The 18333-nt window shown below is 45.3% G+C and overlaps 1 protein-coding gene across 1 annotated transcript; it reads left to right on the top strand.

The window, feature by feature from the left end:
- The first annotated feature begins 821 nt into the window (after positions 1-821).
- CTSK (cathepsin K) lies at positions 822-12795 on the top strand. The gene is made up of 8 exons (XM_004618075.2): positions 822-1303; positions 2581-2704; positions 3321-3443; positions 3524-3679; positions 6498-6716; positions 8910-9075; positions 9361-9466; positions 12112-12795. The coding sequence occupies exons 2-8, from the start codon at positions 2582-2584 to the stop codon at positions 12209-12211; spliced, it is 993 nt and encodes a 330-aa protein (XP_004618132.1). The 5' UTR covers positions 822-1303; position 2581; the 3' UTR covers positions 12212-12795.
- The last annotated feature ends 5538 nt before the right edge of the window (positions 12796-18333 follow it).

Here is an 18333-nt window from a genome sequence, read left to right on the forward strand (position 1 = left end):
TGAGCCAGGAATTTACCGCTGTGCATCGCCAGGTATGACCCAAAAAGGGGGAAAGAAAAAACCAAAAAAAAAAAAGCCTGACTCGGAATGGTCTCTCAAGTACCAAGCTACGAAGATGTCACCAATAACAAAAGCAGCAGAAAAAGTGACCCATAGTAGAAGGCTGTGTAGAGTGTGGTACATGTCAGACAGATCCTGAATCTGCCGCCTGTGTATTTTCTGTTCCAAGTATCCTCTTTGACTCTTCCTCTCCGTCTATTATGGAAGAAAGTGGGACTCTGGGAATGTGATTTAGGATCCAAATGAGAGTCTTATGATCTGTCACATGCTTAGATGTTGGGGAGCATTTGGAGAAGTTCGTATGACTGATCCTGAATCAGGACATTGAATAGTTGAGACATAATGATCATCAGGCATGCTCATAGTCTGGGAGCAATGAGAGTCTTGGGAGCCCATCTGTGCTATAGCGTTGATTAAAGTATTGTTATAAGTAGCCAAGAGTTCTGTCTTTGGTTACTTTTAGAACTGATCTCATTTGGGCATGTCCTTCTCAGCAAAACCGTATTTGGCAAAAAAGCTATTCCCTTGCCTCAGAAATTAAAGCTTTTAGCCAGCAAGCTTATAAAATTAAAGTGACTTGGAGTCATTTACTACCTACCTTACTTCTCTGTTTTTGTATTCATTCATCCCTGTTGAATAAATCAAAAACTATTTGAGTTGGAGAGAGTGGCACAGAGTGGGAAAAGAGTTAATTCCCCCCAAATAATATAATAAGGGAGGGGGGAGGGGCTGAGGTGATAGTACAGTGGGTAGAGCCCATACCTTGTACTTGGCCTATCCAACTTACATCCCAGGCATCCCATATGGTCTCCTGAGCACTGCCAGGAGTGATCCCTGAGTATACCTTAGCACAGCCAGGCGGGGCTTCAAAACAAAGGCATGTGTGGAGGGACTCCAGCTGTACCCTAGTTATACTCCAAAGGTAAGTCTCAATGAGAGTAATGTGTCCTGACTTTTTTGTTTGCCCTCAAAGCATTCATGTGAAACTAAATTCCTAGAAACGCTCTGCAGTGTTCATACACACACTGCAAGTCCTTCACACACACATTGCCTCCTTTCCTCTTCCCCACCCCCCTCCTCCCAGCATTTCTATCCCCGCCTCCCTTCTCTGTCCAAATTTTCCAGCCAACTGCTGGAGCTGACTTCCTCAATCCTGATAGAATAAATGTAGCGCCCTGCTCATCCTGTCTGCAGTATCCACAGTCGCCTGCCAAAACTAGCCCTAAGGACAGACTGCAATCAGGTAACATTTTCTGCTTCTTATATTTAGCTTTGCTTTCCTGCAATTCTCCAGTTTCAGAGATTAGCTGGAATGTAGTGGTTTGGAGGAATTAAAAGAGACCCGTATAAGCTGTGGTTGAGGGTAGCAATGCCGTTCTTTTCATTTTCTTTTTCATTCTTTTCATTTTTCATTTTCTTTTCATTTCCGTTCATTTCAGGAAATGACTATTTCCTGCTCTGGCAACTTCTGCCTGGGAATTTTTAGGATTCTGTGTTTTGTCTTGTCTGTATAGATGATCGTTAAAGCAAAGGATATGGAGAAGGATTTTCCTCTCTACTCCATAGAGGGTTTCTGGTTTTGCTGAAACGTGCCCAAAGAGTTTATCAGGAGGGAGGTAGAATAGCGGAGGGTATTTAGGGGCCTACTTTCAGAGGCCCTCTTGATACTAGATTTTCTCTTAGACATTCTGCCAGTTTTCAAAGATTACACAACAAAAGAACAATAAATTTAAAATTCGAGGCTTATTCCAGACCAACTTCTTAAAATGGAGGCCACATAAGCTACATGCAAGAAAGAAGGCTGGAGTAAAGTTCTGGAAAGTTGACTTTAATGAGAATAGAACTTGGCTTTTCTTTTTTCTCTTTCTCTCCTCTCATATAATCTAACTGGTTCATCTGAGGATTTTCTGTGAGGCAGAGACAGATTTTTCCTTTTTTTGTTGTTGTTGTTGTCAGAAAGTCTTCCTGGTCCACAGCAGCTGGCAGAGATTACGAGTTTCCTGCCTGCTAGGGAGCATGAAAAACGTGCATTAAAACATAGAGTCAGGAGGCAGCTCATTGAGGATAGGAAACACTGCCAACTTTTCCCTTCTCTGCTCCTAGCAAGAACTGACAAAGTAGGAGAATTCAGGCAAGGAAGAAAGGAATTGGCACTGTGCAAAACAGCTGGAAGTGTCTTTTGTGGGTATTTTTCACCATTTATTTCATTCTACGTTGGGACATTATAGATAGGTACTGAGACTTATGTGTGGGGGAAGAGAGACTCATTTGGGCTTACTTGTGTTATCATGGAAATGCATGGAAATGTTCTCAATTTCCCCCCAGAATTCATGCGTGTTGTGTGCATTTTACTGGTGAGAAGGAATGTATGAGGCTGCAAACATTTATTACCTACTCAGAGGAGTCTTTGGCTCCCAAATGCTAAAAATTGCCATTTGAGATTATGGTTCTTGCTATTTCCTCATCTCGGGCTATGAACCCCTCAAAAAAAAAAGTTTCCCTGATTGTACCCTTCTCTAGGATGTGGACCCTCAAGGCCCTAGTACTGCTTCTGGTGCTGAGCGTGGCCCTGTCCTCGGAGGAGAGGCTGGATACACAGTGGGAGCTGTGGAAGAAGACCCACAGGAAGCAGTATAACAGCAAGGTGTTGGGAGCAGACTGGGAGGGACAGGGCCTGACACTCCCCCTTCCCCTGAGCCTGGCGCTGAGTCGCCTGTTTATCTGAATGACTCACTTGCAGTCCTGTCCCTGTTACTTCCTCCTAACTGTGTTTTCATATTTACTCTCCACCCCTCATCAAGTCCTATCCTTTTCCTTACACAGTTGGTATATTTTTTTCAGAAAACTCAGATTAATGCTTTTTAGCCACAAGTCATTTTTCCATATATTACTCCACAATGTTGCACAGTGCTATTTGTATTTGTTTCCGTATTTACTCATTTTTTAAATTTTTGGGCCACATCAGGTGGTGCTCAGGGCTTAATCCTTGCACTGTGCTCAAGGACCACTCCTGGCATCGCTGGGGGACCATATGGGGTACCAGGGATTGAACCTGGGTCATCCATGTGCAAAGCAAATACCCTACCCACTATACTAATGCTCTGGTCCATTTCTATATTTCTTTTTGCTTTTAGTAATCCTAGGATCAGTCCCCAACCTAGACTCAAGTCTCATGTTTTCTCTGAAAAACCACAGAATTTCCTAAGTAATGTTGCATGATGAACACAATTTATGTTCGTACTGACTATGTTCTCCTTTAGGTGGATGAAATCGCTCGACGTTTGATTTGGGAAAGAAACCTGAAGCATATTTCCAGCCATAACCTTAAGGCATCTCTTGGTGTCCACACCTATGAACTGGCTATGAACCACCTGGGGGACATGGTGAGCTGAGCCTCCGCTGATCCACTATGGGCTGCTCTCAGTTCTCTTTCCATGTCTTGCTTCTTTTTCCTTCATCCCAGACCAGTGAAGAGGTGGTTCAGAAGATGACTGGGCTCAGAGTCCCCTACTCACGTTCCCGCAGTAATGACACCCTCTATGTCCCTGACTGGGAAAGCAGAACCCCTGACTCCATTGACTACCGGAAGAAGGGCTATGTCACTCCCGTCAAGAACCAGGTACTCGCTTCTGTCCTCACTGGGATCTGGGAGCTGCACAGCCTCTTCCTGCTTCTGCTTCTTTGTTCTTCAGGCTAAAGGCAACAGGAAGAGGGCCCAAGGAATTAACGTAGCCACTTGTAAGAACATTAACTCATGACCTGTTTTGGTACATTCTCGTTTTTTTCTATAACAGTGTTGTTAACATTCTTTTTACATTCTCTTAGCATGTTGCTACCATATCCAAATATTTATGTAAAATAGCCTTTCTAAAAAAGATTTTAGCATCTTACATTCTACTTCTAAAAGGTTTTTATGGATGGAAAAGTATTTAGACTACATCTGACAGAGCTTGCTTACTCCTTACTCTGTGCTCGGGGATCATTCCTGGCAGTGTTGGGGGACCATATGTGATCAAACCCATATTATACCTTAACTTTTGTACTGTCTCTTCAGCCAAATCTACCTTCTTGCTAGCATGAGAATCCCAACTTTTCAAACAACTTAACAATACTGATTGCATCAACAGTGAACAATCAGAACTGGGACAATAGTACAATGGGTAGCATCTTGCCTTGCACATGGCCAACCTGGGTTTGATCCCCAACATCCCATATGGTTCTCTGAGCATGACTAGTAGTAATTCCTGAGTACAGAGCCAGGAATAAGCCCTGAGCATTGCTGGGTGTGGCCCAAACCCCCCACCCCCCACAAAAAAAAAAGACATAATGAGCATTCATTCATTGTAACACCTTAACCCCCAGGACCTCACAAATATAATAAGCACTAGGTATTAGAGATTGAACTTGACTAAGACAAAACCTGTATATGCAAGAAATTCTCCACCCTAGAACATAGAGCAGGAATTCCAGGCTAGTTCTGGGTAGAATGCTGCCTTGCAAAGTGAGACCAATGAGGCAGGAACTTGATCTCACCTATATCCCAAATGCTCACATGCCATTCTAGAGCTGCTGCTGTTGGGTGTCTCTGCACACCACAGTCAAGTGTATGTGAGCACTGCAACTAGAATGACCAGTCATAGGGAAGCAGGGAGAGGAAGGGCGCAAGCAGCAGCCAGGCAGGTCCCACTGGCCAGCGCTGCACCCAGCCATGTATTTTAGCTGGAGGCAGGATAGGGAAAGGAGGGGATTGGTGAGAAAATAGGCCCGGGAAGAAATATCTGCATTCGTGGTGAATAAACACTGATAATGATAGCTAGGGATTGCAGGGATTATGATGTGCCAGAATTTTATACCCTCTCAGTGTTTTTGGACTGCTGGTCTGCAGTACTGGGCTAAGGGTTACAAAAAAGTTAAAGGGAGCCGGAAAGATGGTACAGTGGGTAGGGCACTTCACTTGCCTTGCAGATTACTGTCCCTGCTTCCATCCCTGTCACCCCACCAGAAGTGATTCCTGAGTGCCAGGAGTAAGCCGTGAGCACAGGTTGGTGTGACTCAAAAAAAACCCAAAAAACTAGAATATCAGAAAGGTCTAAAACCTCTGCTCTGGAGCCAGTGTTTGCCTTGCATGTAGCTCAACCAGGTTTGACCGCATGCCATGTGATCCCCTGAGCACTGCCAGGAGTAATTCCTGGCAGGAGTAACCCCTGAACATTACTGGGTGTGGCCTAAAAACCAAAACAAAACCAAAAAAAAAGAAAAAAAACCTTGGCTCTACACCACCAAGAGTGATCCCTAAGCACCACTGGTGTGACCCTCTCCAAAGGAAAAAAATAAAAGAAGTAACTAAACAAAAATAAAACTCTCAGCTTTAGGGGATAGAGAGATGGTACAGCAGGCAAGGCACTAGACTTGGATGCAGCTGATCTAGAGTTGATCCTGAGCCAGGAGTAAGCTGTGAGCTACCAGACAAACAAACTGAAAAAGCTACTTCTCTTGCTCTATTTGAATAAACTTTGAAAACTTCCATTCTCCCACAGACATTATTACCTACAGTCTCCACATCAGCAAACAGGCATGCAGCAAACAGCAAAAGATGCTTACACCTTCCAGTGGGTTGCAAAGCCAATCTAGCAGGTCCTGCAGTAATGTTTCTTTTAATATCAGCCAGTTTGTTACAAAGTTGAAGAGAAAAAAAAAAAAGAAGTCTTCTCTGACTATGAAGGAAACAGCTTTATCCAAGGACCTGCTTTCCTGATGTAACTCCTTAAAATTCCACTTTTCCGGGCTGGAGAGATAGTACAGCAAGGAGGGCACTTGTCTTGCACACAGCTGACCCAGGTCTGATCCCCAGCATCCCATATAGTCCCTGAGCCTCGCCTAGAGTAATTCTTTTTTTTTTTTTTTTTGCTTTTTGGGTCACACCCAGCGATACTCAGGGGTTACTCCTGGCTTTGAACTCAGGAATTACTCCTGGCGGTGCTTGGGGGACCATATGGGATGCCGGGGATCGAACCCAGGTCGGCCGCATGCAAGGCAAACGCCCTACCCGCTGTGCTATCGCTCCGGCCCCCTAGAGTAATTCTTGAGTAATTCTTGAGTAATTCTTGAGTACTCAGGAGTAACCCCTGAGTACTGCTGGATGTGGGACCCCCAGAAAAAAAATGTTTAATAAAACAAAAATGCACTTTTCAGAAACCCAGTGAGGATTTAAGTGAGAATACACTATCCTCTGTTTTACTGCAGCTAACAGGGATTATATTAACAATGGTTGTTAATTATAGCAACAGCTACAGGACAGTTCCATGAGTAGCAGATGCAAGAAATGGAAAGGTGGGACACATGCTGGCATGTCATAAGTACTTGGAATCCAGCGAGTCGGGAAAGGTAAGACAGACCCTCAAATGAGATTGGCAGTAATAGTTTCTCTATTATCTCAGGGTCAATGTGGATCCTGCTGGGCTTTTAGCTCTGTGGGTGCCCTTGAAGGCCAACTCAAGAAGAAAACAGGCAAACTCTTAAACCTGAGCCCCCAGAACCTGGTGGACTGTGTTTCTGAGAATGATGGCTGCGGTGGGGGCTACATGACCAACGCTTTCCAGTACGTACAGGAGAACCGGGGCATTGACTCTGAGGATGCCTACCCATACGTGGGGCAGGTGAGCTTCCGCCCCACCCCATGCCTTCTGCCCCCTTCCAGGAGAGACACCATTCCAGAAATCTTGCTTCTGATGCCCTAAGATGCTTATGATTTATTTTCCCACGAAGGCCATGGAGAGTCCCACACTCTGGAAGAATCTGAAGATTTTAAGCCGCTGAGCTGTTCCCTTTCTCTGTGCTAGAGAAGCAGCTGAGGATAGGGTTCCTGTGATGGGTCTCTAACCTGGTGTCTAGAACCTTCCACACAGTCCCACTCCTGTTACAGAGCCCCAGACTAACCCTGATAACTCTCATGAATCACTTGGGTTTTTTTTTTGTCTCATCCTGGGGTAGATTTTTTGAGAATATCTGGGAAATTCTTTTATTTATTTATTTATTTAAATATTTTTTTATTTTATCACCATGTGGAGAGTTACAAAGTCCTCAGGTTTATGTCTCAGTTATACCGTATTCAAACACCATCCCTTCACCAGTGCCCATATTCCACCACCAAAATCCCCAGTATACCCCCCGCCCCCGCCCCCCACCCCAACTGTATAACTGATGAATTTCACTTCATTTTCTCTTTACCTTGATTACGTTCCATATTTCAACACAAAACTCACTATTGTTGTGGGAGTTATACCCCCAAACAAGATAGCCCTACTAAGGAAGCATTTGATAATTAGTTTTCCATTAAAAGATTGTATGTTTTCAGGTTTTAGAAAAGGCTCGGATGTGTCCCAGTCCCGAATCCCGGAGCCGTGTTAGTTGCTGCTCAGTGTCGCCAGGACTCCATCTGGAGAAGGTGTGCTGGCTGCACCTCCTCTGTCCAGCTCCCCGGTGTTGCTGGCCCCAATTTGGGTCCGGAGCATGGGAAATTCTTTTAAAGTCAGTATGCTACCATATATAAAATGAGAGAAAGAACAAGTTGCTTTCTATTAAGTTGTAATTTTGGAGATCAGTGAATTTCCTTGCCCCTCTGAGATTCCTTGGTAATAAGGGGATTCTTTGAGGTTGATAGGTAATAGGCCTATCAGGAAGAGCAAGTATGAGTGGTAAAAATAAGGGCTGCTCTGTGCTAAGTGTACTTTCTCACTTAATCCTTGTCCTGCAGTTAAATTGGTCCTGACTTTATAGGTAAAGAGATTGATATCTAAAGAAATAAGACAGACCACACCCCCATTATGTAGCAGAGTCGAGATTCATCTATCAAATCTCTATATCTATCTTCTACAAAGATTCCCAGACATGCCTCTAATCTATATGTTCTCGAATTCTTTCTCAGAATATATCTTAAAGCAGAATTGTACATGTATGTTCAACTTTGCTAGAATTTTCAGAAAAGTCTGGGGATGGTAGCTTAGTGGTAGAGCACATACATTGTATGTGTGAGGTCATGACTTCAGTTCCCACCCCCAAAAAAAAGAAAAGAGTTTGGAAAATAATTATTTCTTCCCTGCAGTATGTAATAAATCTCATTCATTTCTGTCTTTGTTGGTATGTTTACCAGGCCATCTGTACTTCTTCTTCGGCAAATTGTTATGTCTTTTTCCCTAGTTTTAAATGAGCTGACTTTCAGGAATTTGGAGCAATGCCTCTCTACTTACTAAATGAATGCTCTGGGGTTGTGAATTGTTTGAAAAGGTTAATCGGCTCTTTAAAAAGATATTTGAATGTTAATACTATATCTATTATAGATTGATATTTATCTTTTCACTCCCTTGGTGATGTCTTTCGATTCAGAAAAGTTCCTAATGTAGGAAAAGACAATTTTTTTCTTTGCAGTTTTGAAAAATGCAATAGCAGAGAGTTCAGTTCATTTGTGCTTAGTTTTCAGAAATGTTGCCTGCTGCAAACAGATTTCCACAAACCTGGGTCACTGGGCTACTCAGCAGCCTGCTGGCAACTTGCTTCAACATATTTGTCTACACCCAAACAGTACTGGATTCTGTACATTGTATCTTATTGTTACCCCGTGTTATGGATTTTTTTTTTGGTATAGGTATGCAAAGCAAAAAAATCAAAAATTGTACCTAGAAAATTCCTTACTCTGTATAGTTCTCAGAAACCGCTGGTTCCAAGTCCACGTGTGAACTCGTGCTGCTATAAGAAATTCCTGAAGGTTTCAGGAGCACCTGCTGTCAGGAGCACCTCCCTCCCTGACTCATGGTCACGACCTCCAAGTCCCATTTCCAACTTGTCTCTTCCAGGATGAAAGTTGTATGTACAACCCAACAGGCAAGGCGGCTAAATGCAGGGGGTACCGAGAGATCCCTGAAGGGAATGAGAAAGCCCTGAAGAGGGCAGTGGCCCGAGTAGGACCCATTTCAGTGGCTATTGATGCGAGCCTGACCTCATTCCAGTTCTACAGCAAAGGTGAGGGGCTGTTTCCATCTGCTGCTGCGAAGAGGCATGGAGGACCCCCCGAGTATGCACAGTGCTTAGCTTCCATTCTCGAGTCCGCCCAAGAGACGCTAGCAGCTGCCACAGCATAGACTCATATCTCTCCCGCAAACTGTCCTAGCAGGAACAGAATTCTACAGGGGTCTCATAGACTGGGGAACCCTATGGGGCTATCCTACAGGGGTCTCCTAGAATAGGGAATCCCTTAGGGCGATCCTGGGGTTGCAAAAAGCTTTCCTGTGGGGCTTTCTCTTATAGGCGTGTACTATGATGAAAACTGCAATAGTGACAATCTGAATCATGCCGTGCTGGCAGTCGGGTACGGTATCCAGAAGGGGATCAAGCACTGGATAATTAAAAACAGGTACCAATGGGGATGTGACTTTTGTCCTTTTGCCGGGGGCAGAGGGGTGTCACACCAAGAGATGCTCAGGAATTACTCCTGGCTCTGCACTCAGGAATTACTCCTGATGGTGCTTGGGGGACCATATGAAATGCGGGGAATCAAACCCAGGTCAGCTACAGGAAATGCAAGGGAAATGCTCTACCACTGTACTATCAATCTAGCCCAATGACTTTTCCTTAATCACCCTCTCAAACTTATCTCTAACTTTTTAATATTCCTTTCTCTGTCTTTCTCTCTCTGCATCTCTCTCTGTCTCTGTCTGTCTCTCTGTCTCTGTCTCTCTGTCTCTGTCTGTCTGTCTGTCTGTCTGTCTGTCTCTCTCTCTCTCTCTCTCTCTCCCTCCCTCCCTCCCTCCCTCCCCATCCCACCTCAAGACAGAGTACTTACAGCCCTTTCAATTTTGCCTTCCTGGCCAGAGACTATAGTCTCTGGCTGACATGTAATGGCCAGTACTCAAGACTCTGAGCTCCATTCTTGGATTTCCACAGGCTAGTCATGTGCACAGTGTACAGGAATCTGTCCTTAGGGATCTCCAACCCCCTAAGACAGACAGACTTAACCAGTCCAGGCCAGCAGCACCTTTGAGTTATGGCCCTTCTTTCTCTAAACCTGTCTGGAAGCAGTGGAACACATTCAGAGATCAAACTCGCCGGATACAGCATTTTACCCTCCAGTCACATCTATGAATGTGCCAAAGACTGAAATCAAGAGGAAGCACTTGAGAAAGTGGATGTGGGGGCCAAGAGCTCAAAGAGCTACTGTACTTTTTTTTTCTTTTTGGGTCACACCCTGAGATGCTCAGGGATTACTACAGGAATTACTACAGGAATTACTCCTGGTGGTGCTCGGGGAACCACAGGGGATGCTGGGGATTGAACCCAGGTTGGCCGCGTGCAAGGCAAACACCCTACCCGCTGTGCTATCACTCTGGCCCCTCTACTGCACTTGTTTGCATGCTAGAGGCATAGTTTCTGTTCCTGATACCACTTGGCCCCCCAAGCACTTCTGGGACCAGCCCCATAAACAATAGCAAGTGTGGCCCAAAAGATAAGGTAGAAAGGGAAAGCAGATGGAGCAAAAAAGTGTTTCTTTTGTACCATTGGAAACAAGTAATTTTGAGATACTTTGATATCCCTCCCCTTTTTGGAGGGTGGGTTGGGGGAACACATCAGGTAGTGCTCAGGGCTTCCTCTGCACTCAGGAATCATTCCTAGCAGGGCTGTGTATGGGGTGCTGAGGATAGAACCTGGGTCAGAGCTGTGCAAGCAATAGCCCTGCCTGCTGTCTTGTCTTGCCAGCTCTGACCCTGTGACTTTATCTTTAGCTCTGTGACTTGAGCCTCTCTGTAGTCTTGTGACTTTACAGGAAAAGAGTCATGAGAATTGCATTTATTGGAAACACCAGTCTTTCAGCAGCTGTAATTAAGCTTCCTTTCCTCAGTGCCCTCTGAGGAACTGGAGTCCTAGGCCCTGGGGAAGTCATGGGACAGAGTGATGACATGGTCAAGTTGCTACTGAGTCACTAAACCAACAGGGACAGTACCCCACTGTCCAGCTGCAGTCTCTGCTCTGTCTTTCCCGTTTTCTCATGTTTTTTTCACTTACTTCTGAGAGTATCATTGGCTCCCATAGCCTCGTCCACGTCTCCTGTGAGCCACCCAACCCCCTGTCCGTACCACCAGCCTTTGTCTCACTGGCCTCCTGTGCCTTTTGTAGTTGTCACAGTTTGTGTGGGGCTGCACAGCAGTGCTCAGGGCTTCCTCTCAGCTCTGTGCTAAAAGATGATGGCTTGGGAGCCCGTGGAAATGCGGGGTATTAAATCCTGGCCTTCCACACATGCGCTCAGCCCATTGCAATCACTCTCCAGCCTTCTTTTCAAGAATTACTCTTCCTAAAACACATTAATGGCACCTGGCTCCTGCTCAGAAGCAGGGGCTCTTCCACTGTGCAGAGCAACAGTCTGAATCTGCAGCCTGGCTCTGAACACTGTTACTCTGACTTGCTCTTGCTCACATGTAGCTCCCGTCACACCACCCAGCCCCTTGTTTTTCAGTTGTGTGATGCTGACACATGCCCCACGCTTTTCTGCCTTAATTATTCATTTCACAGCTCTCTGCTGGGGGCAGCCCACTTTCTCAGCCCCAGATTCTATCAAGACTTAGGACAGGGGCTACTCTCAGTGGTGTTCAGCCATCCAGACTTGATGGTTCAATGATTGGATCTAGCAGTGCTGAGACTACCCCCCGCCCCCGGTCACCTCCAAGATACTCAGGAGTCACCTAGACAACAGCTGGCAGTACTGGGAGTGCCATGTGGTGCGAGGATCAAACTCTGGGTCTCATGTCTGCAGGCTGCACTCTAGAGAGCTCCTTTAATCTATCACCCAGCCTGTCAGCCTCTTGAGATCCCCTCAGTAATGAGCAGTTCCTCATGTCTCAGACTTTTCTCTCCAGTGTGTGTGTATGTTGTTGTTGTTGTTTCCTTCTTTTTACTTTCAGCTCTTTGGAGGGGAACTCTCCATCTTACTTCTAAATTCCTAGCACGATACCCATTATTTAATGAATAAATGAGAGGACTAAATACTTTTCTTGATTGATCCTACAGCTGGGGAGAAAACTGGGGCAACAAAGGCTATATCCTCATGGCTCGGAATAAGAACAACACCTGTGGCATTGCCAGCCTGGCCAGCTTCCCCAAGATGTGACCTCAGCCAGCAGAGCCCATCGCACCCTGCCCTTCTTCCCCCCTGGTGCTGGTTGTGGATGTATTTTGAGAGGGAACAATTGTGCCTCTGTCGAAGGCTGTGTAGTGCTTGAGATCATTCTGCTTCCCAGTGTGTGAATATTCACCAGAATATTCCTGCTATTTCCCCTTCCCCACAGGCCTTCCTGTGTGCTTAGGCAGGCTCTTCCGTCAGGCTGTGCATGCTGAGGCCACCAGTCCCGGTTGTGCAGTCGTGGTGTAGATGTGCTGCTGTGTGTAGCGTGGGGCTCTCTTCCTTCCTAGACCAGCTTACGTGGTCATGTTAGACAACTATACAAGCTGACCTCTCCGTCTTCACAGCTTCAATGTAGAAATGTTGGTGTTTCTACCCCAGATCCTAAGTTCATTCCTGAGTCTTAGAAGAAATGTTTTCTTTTCCCTTCCTGGCATTTTAAAGTAAATCAAGTATTTACCCGTTGCCTATAATTTAGTAAGTGACTATTTAGTAAGCATTTATTTTTGTGAAAGATGCTATACTCTGTTCTGGAGACAAAAGGAGAAGAATAAAACATTCCCTGTTCTTGATGTGCTTGTAATGTTTTTTGGGGGACAGTGACACAAACAACTCATCCTAATTCATTATTCCTTCAACCAGTATTCAGTGCTCTATTTCTCCATGCTAAATTTCAGGGATTCAATAGCTGGAACACTTACGCTTTAATTCCACCTGCAGTGGTGCTGGATTAAGAGATGGATGAATTTGGGTCTTAAAAAGAGATTTAAGGCCCTTTCTGAGGTTCTACCATTTAAGTGTTTGCTGGAATCAAAAGAGGACATTGAGGGGGCTGGAGTGATAGCATAGCGGGTAGGGCGTTTGCCTTGCACGCGGCCGACCCGGGTTCAAATCCCAGCATCCCATATGGTCCTCTGAGCACCGCCAGGAGTAATTCCTGAGTGCAGAGCCAAGAGTAACCCCTGTGCATCGCCAGGTGTGACCCCCCCCAAAAAAAAAAAAACCAAAAGAGGACATTGAAACTTGTGCTTATTTCTAGACAGAGTTAATTCTGGAAGAACTGAGCTGCTGAGTCCGGTGACTAACAGCTGGCTTCCCCCTCCCCCAGCCCTGCTCTCTCCTGCCCCTGGGGAGTCAGACGCCTTCTGGGCCAAGATATTCTGAGAGCCTCACATCAGACCTCTACCTGTTAGGGTTTGGGTTTCGTTTGACTTTGGGTCCACTCTGCCATGTTCATGAATCACTGCTGACTGCACTCAGGGATCCCTCATAGCAGGGGCATAGGGGATCGAACCCTGGTCAGCTGGGCAGGCAGGGCAAGCCCCTCCCCAGTGTATTATCACTCCCATCCCCTGATAGGTTTTTCTTTCCTCTGTTAAAAATGTTAGTATTTCTAACTTTATGTTGTGAAACATTGTAAACTTACACAAAAAGAAAGAAGAGCAGCATGAAGCCGCCTGGGGTTGTCAACCAGCTTTTCATTTTCCAACATTGTTTCAAGCCCAAATTCTTTGTCAGGTCCCAGGGCTTTGAACCAGGGCAGGAGATATGAGGAAGAAATGAAGTAGCCATTAATCTTCAGGCCACACAGGCAATCCTGAGCAGCTGTAGTTTTGTTTTGTTTTGTTTTCTGTTTTGTTTTTCAGCTGGTGCTGGGGGTCCCTGGGGTCTGCTCTGGGTAACTGGTCCTGCAGTGTCTCTGTCTGTGAGGTGTTGGGCCAGTGCAGGCTGTGCTCCAGCTCAGAGGTGCTTAGACCCACGAGGCTCCACCAGATGCTGCTTAGTGGACCAGGTGGCACCGACCTCACACAACACTGAGACACGTGTCCTACAGCCTGAGCTGTCACCCTGGTGTTTGGGCAATGTATTAGATGAAAATTTTTTAAAAAGGGAGGAGATTTAGTCATGATTAAAAACTTTTTATCCGGTCATGTGACTTTGAGTTAAACATTGTTCAGTTACTGTTGTTTTGTTGTTACTTGTTTTCCCTACTTGCTAGCAAGTTCTGTTCCTTTTTCTCCAAGATGTCAAATGAATGTGACAACTTCTTCGCCTCCACCATGACCCCCTAGTTTGAGACTCCATTGTGTCCCCTAGAATTCTTGGCTCACCTACTCTCTTGCCCACGCTGAGCCATACTTTGCTCTGTGAGCACACACTGGGCTAGTCTCCACACACAGCAAATTGCAGCCTATTACACTTGCGTTTTAGTTAACAAGGCAATACTCTGGGAATTCAGCAGTGAAAAAATCTCTTGATCTCATGAAACTTATGTTTTCATGAGTTTAATTTGATACACAGTTCAAAAGTGGCCTACAGACATGACTTGGTCCCTGTTTACTGCTGGAGATATTTTTTCCTAAAGAAAGTGTAAACTGGAGCTGGAGTGATAGCACAGCAGGTAGGGCATTTGCCTTGCACGTGGCCGACCCGGGTTCTATTCCCAGCATCCCATATGATCCCCTGAGTACCGCCAGGGGGAATTCCTGAGTGCAGAGCCAGAAGTAACCCCTGTGCATCGCTGGGTGTGACCCAAAAAGCAAAAAAAAAAAAAAGAAAGTGTAAACTGGGTAATTGTATTAGAAAATTTTTTGCTGTGTTCTCTTTATATCTGTGTATTTCTTGGGCTAATTGGGTTATTTTTACAGTGGAACTTATTAAGTGTCCTCAAACAGGGTTGAATTAACAGAGATAATAAAAGCAGACTCGGTATCATCCTGAAATTCATCCTCCTTTTCCCTTAGGGTAAGTCCCTGAGAGAAGCAGGCCTAGTAACTTTCAGGGTTTCTCTAGCTCGGCCGTGCCTGGCACTGAGAGAAGGCTCTAGAAGAGGGAAGCCATTCTATTTTCATTTCCCTTTTCCATGGTACTAGTTTCACCATCTATGATCAGAAGAGACAGAGCTTTCTGGCAGTGAGATGTTACAAATCTGTGTTGGTTTGCGGTGATTGGGGAGGAAAGGGCTCCCAGTTGGAGCTCAGGGTCCTGTGATATAGTTTGAGGGCCCAACAATGAGGACCTTCCCAGTATCAGAGACCATCAGGGCCATCTGGAAGTGTTTAGGGGACTTCCAGAGCCTCACATGGTGATACTTGGGGTACCATGTGACTCCAGGAATTGAACAGATGCGGCCTCAGCTTTGTGCTGACTTCCAGGCTCTTACCTTGGGTTTTTGTTCTTTTATCCTTATTTTCAGTCTCCTGGCTAAATAAATTTGCAATAGCAAGTGTGCCCCGTTTTGGAAGGCTCTACTATACAAAAGTCCAACCTACAGCTTTGGAATGTTTCAGAATATTCCTTAATCTTACAAAATCACATTAAATGAGCATGGGGGGTGGAGTAATAACTTGCCTCCCTGAGGTATTTCTAGACTTTTAGTACCAGAGTGCAAAAGTATCCCAGAAATTTCAAGTAAATATCTCAGGAGTTTTTGCCAAACGGGTGGTGAGTCAGAAGTAAAAGGACAATAGAAGATGGTAGTGAGGAAAATTAACCCCACAAAATTTATAATTGTCTGTACACCACTCTGTAAATAGAGATGCCGCAGAGCAGTCCAAGGAGAGTAAGACGGGATCTCAGTAAAGTTAGTTGGTAAGCTGAAAGGATCATACAAACAGAATAGGGTCCAAACTGCAGGGTACATTTTGTGTTAGAGGTGTACAGAGGAGGATGGGGGGACTCAGGGAAGGGCTCTCCATGGGAAGACAGTTCCTGGATGGCTCTTTCGAGACAGGGAGGAGGGAGTTGTGGAGAGAGCCATTCAGAACAGATGACTCACCCTGCAGTGTGTGGGAATAGCTGGATGAGAGGGTGAGAATTTAAAAAATGTGTTCCAAGTTGAGGAAAGTGATTAAGGGAGCCTAACATGGAATCAGAAAACAAAGTATTTGTGGAAAATAGCGTAATAAAATATTTTTGAGAGTACAATTTTGGGGGGAGCAAGGCTATAGCTGAATGGTAGAGCATTTGCTTCACATGTGTGAGGACCAGGTTCCATTCTCAGAACCACAAAAAAGGTAGAGTTGTTTGTAATATTCAGAATCAGATCAAAGATTGGAATAATTGAAAATCATGCCAGCACAATTATAAAGAATGCCTACTATACCATTGCAATTTTATGCTGTGGACTCAAAGATGAGTAGGATATTCATAATTCCTGTATATCCAAAGCTAACAGGGAAATATGTATGGTAAAGTCTTAAATAATTATAGTTGGACAAAATTTTAAAACTTCTGTTTTGGAATCTGAGTCTGTCACAAGAAAACCTCAAAGCACCATCTCTCTCTCTCTCTCTCTCTCTCTCTCTCTCTCTCTCTCTCTCTCTCACACACACACACACACACACATGCACACGCGCACACACACACACACACACACGCACACACACATACACAGGTGGGGGGGAGAGAGAGAGAGGCTTAGCAGAAAAGTTTTTCTGGGGGCCAGAGTGATAGTACAGCAAGTGGGGCACATGCGTTGCATGCAGCTGACCTGGGTTCAGTGGTTCAATCCCCAACACTCTGTATGGTCCCCTGAGCCCATCAGGAGTGATTCCTGAGCACTGCTGGGTGTGACCCCAAAACCAAGATTTAAAAAAGAAAGTTTGTTCTGGAGAAGGCAGCATCTGTGATGAACCAAGGTTTTCAGGAGAAGAAATGAGAACAGGAAATGCCTCTTTCTGGTTCAGAGAGACAGCAGATGGTACAAAAAAAATGTTGGGCAAGTTCCAATGACCAGTCACAGGTCAGCCTCTGGTTCTGCCTCCATGTCCTGTTTGTAAGAAGCTGACTGTACTGGCTCCTGTACTGTAAAGATGAGTGATGCACCATGTGGCACGCTCACTGGCTTCCACCAGTCGTTACACTGCTGAATAATAAAGTGGGCAAACAAAGTGGGTAAACAGTGCAAAAGACTTTTACAGGGTGCAAACTTGGTAATAACCTATTCGCCCATCCCTACGGAGCACTTGGCACCACTCTGAACCCTGATATGAAGTGGGCTTCGTGTGATAATGGTGTGTCCAGGCAGGGCTGTGAGTTACAGCTGGAGGTCAGTTGTCAGTTCATTCAGTTGCTGTGGTGAACATCTTCATCTGGAGGGTTCATGACAAATTGATTTCTCACTGTTCTAACAGCTGGAAAGACTGAGATAAAAATGCAGCAGATTTGCTGTGCAGTGAGGCCCCTTTCTGGTTCAGGAAGGACAGTCTGTATTGCTCTGCCCTCCACAGTGCTGTCAGGCCAGAGGGATCCTTCAGGACCTCTGTTATAACTCAATAACCCGCTTTCATGCCTGAATTTGGGGTGTGGGTGCCAAGTTTTGGTCTGTAGTAACAGTGAAGATGAAGCAGTAAATATAAGGTGGTACATTTCTTTAAAAAGTAGGTTTGGAGGCTAGAGCGATAGCACATCTGGTAAGGTATTTGCCTTGCACACGACCAGTCCGGGTTCAGTGCTCCACATCCCATATGGGTCCCCTGAGCACTGCCAGTGTGGCCTAAAAAAAAAAATACAATTTTTAAAGAAGAGTTTTAGATTCACAGTGGAACAGCAGGGAAGTACAATGCTTTCCTGTATCTCAACCTACCCCCACGCACGTGCTCATCAACAATGGGCCTGCCCGCCAGGGAGGTGCCGGGTTCTAACTAATGAACCTGCAACGTAGCGTCAGCACCAGAGGTCAGAGTTCACTTTAGGGCTTACACTTTCTTTTTTTTTTTTTCTTTTTGGGTCACACCCAGCGATGCTCAGGGGTTACTCCTGGTTCTGCACTCAGGAATTACTCCTGGCAGTGCTTGGGGGACCATATGGGATGCCGGGGATTGAACCCGGGTCGGCCGCGTGCAAGGCAAACGTAGGGCTTACACTTTCTATTGTATGTTTTGTGAGAACATGCATTCATCATTAGAAAAGTGTAATCATAATATATATAAAGTGTATATATAAATATATGTGTGTGTATTATATATAAAGTTGGACTGCAGCGATAGCACAGTGGGTAGGGTGTTTGCCTTGCACGAGGTCGACCCGGGTTCAATTCCTTGGTCCCTCTCAGAGAGTCCGGCAAGCTACTGAGAGTATCTCACCCACACGGCAGAGCCTGGCAAGCT

This window comes from Sorex araneus, chromosome 3 (assembly GCF_027595985.1).
Source record: "Sorex araneus isolate mSorAra2 chromosome 3, mSorAra2.pri, whole genome shotgun sequence".
Classification (NCBI taxonomy): Eukaryota; Metazoa; Chordata; class Mammalia; order Eulipotyphla; family Soricidae; genus Sorex; species Sorex araneus.

Excerpts from the sequence above, each read along its gene's own strand:
- CTSK (XM_004618075.2), top strand. The coding sequence starts at position 2,582 with ATGTGGACCCTCAAGGCCCTAGTACTGCTTCTGGTGCTGAGCGTGGCC. Across the intron at positions 3,680-6,497 it reads TCACTCCCGTCAAGAACCAG|GGTCAATGTGGATCCTGCTG; the intron begins GTACTCGCTTCT and ends CTATTATCTCAG. Across the intron at positions 9,467-12,111 it reads CACTGGATAATTAAAAACAG|CTGGGGAGAAAACTGGGGCA; the intron begins GTACCAATGGGG and ends TTGATCCTACAG.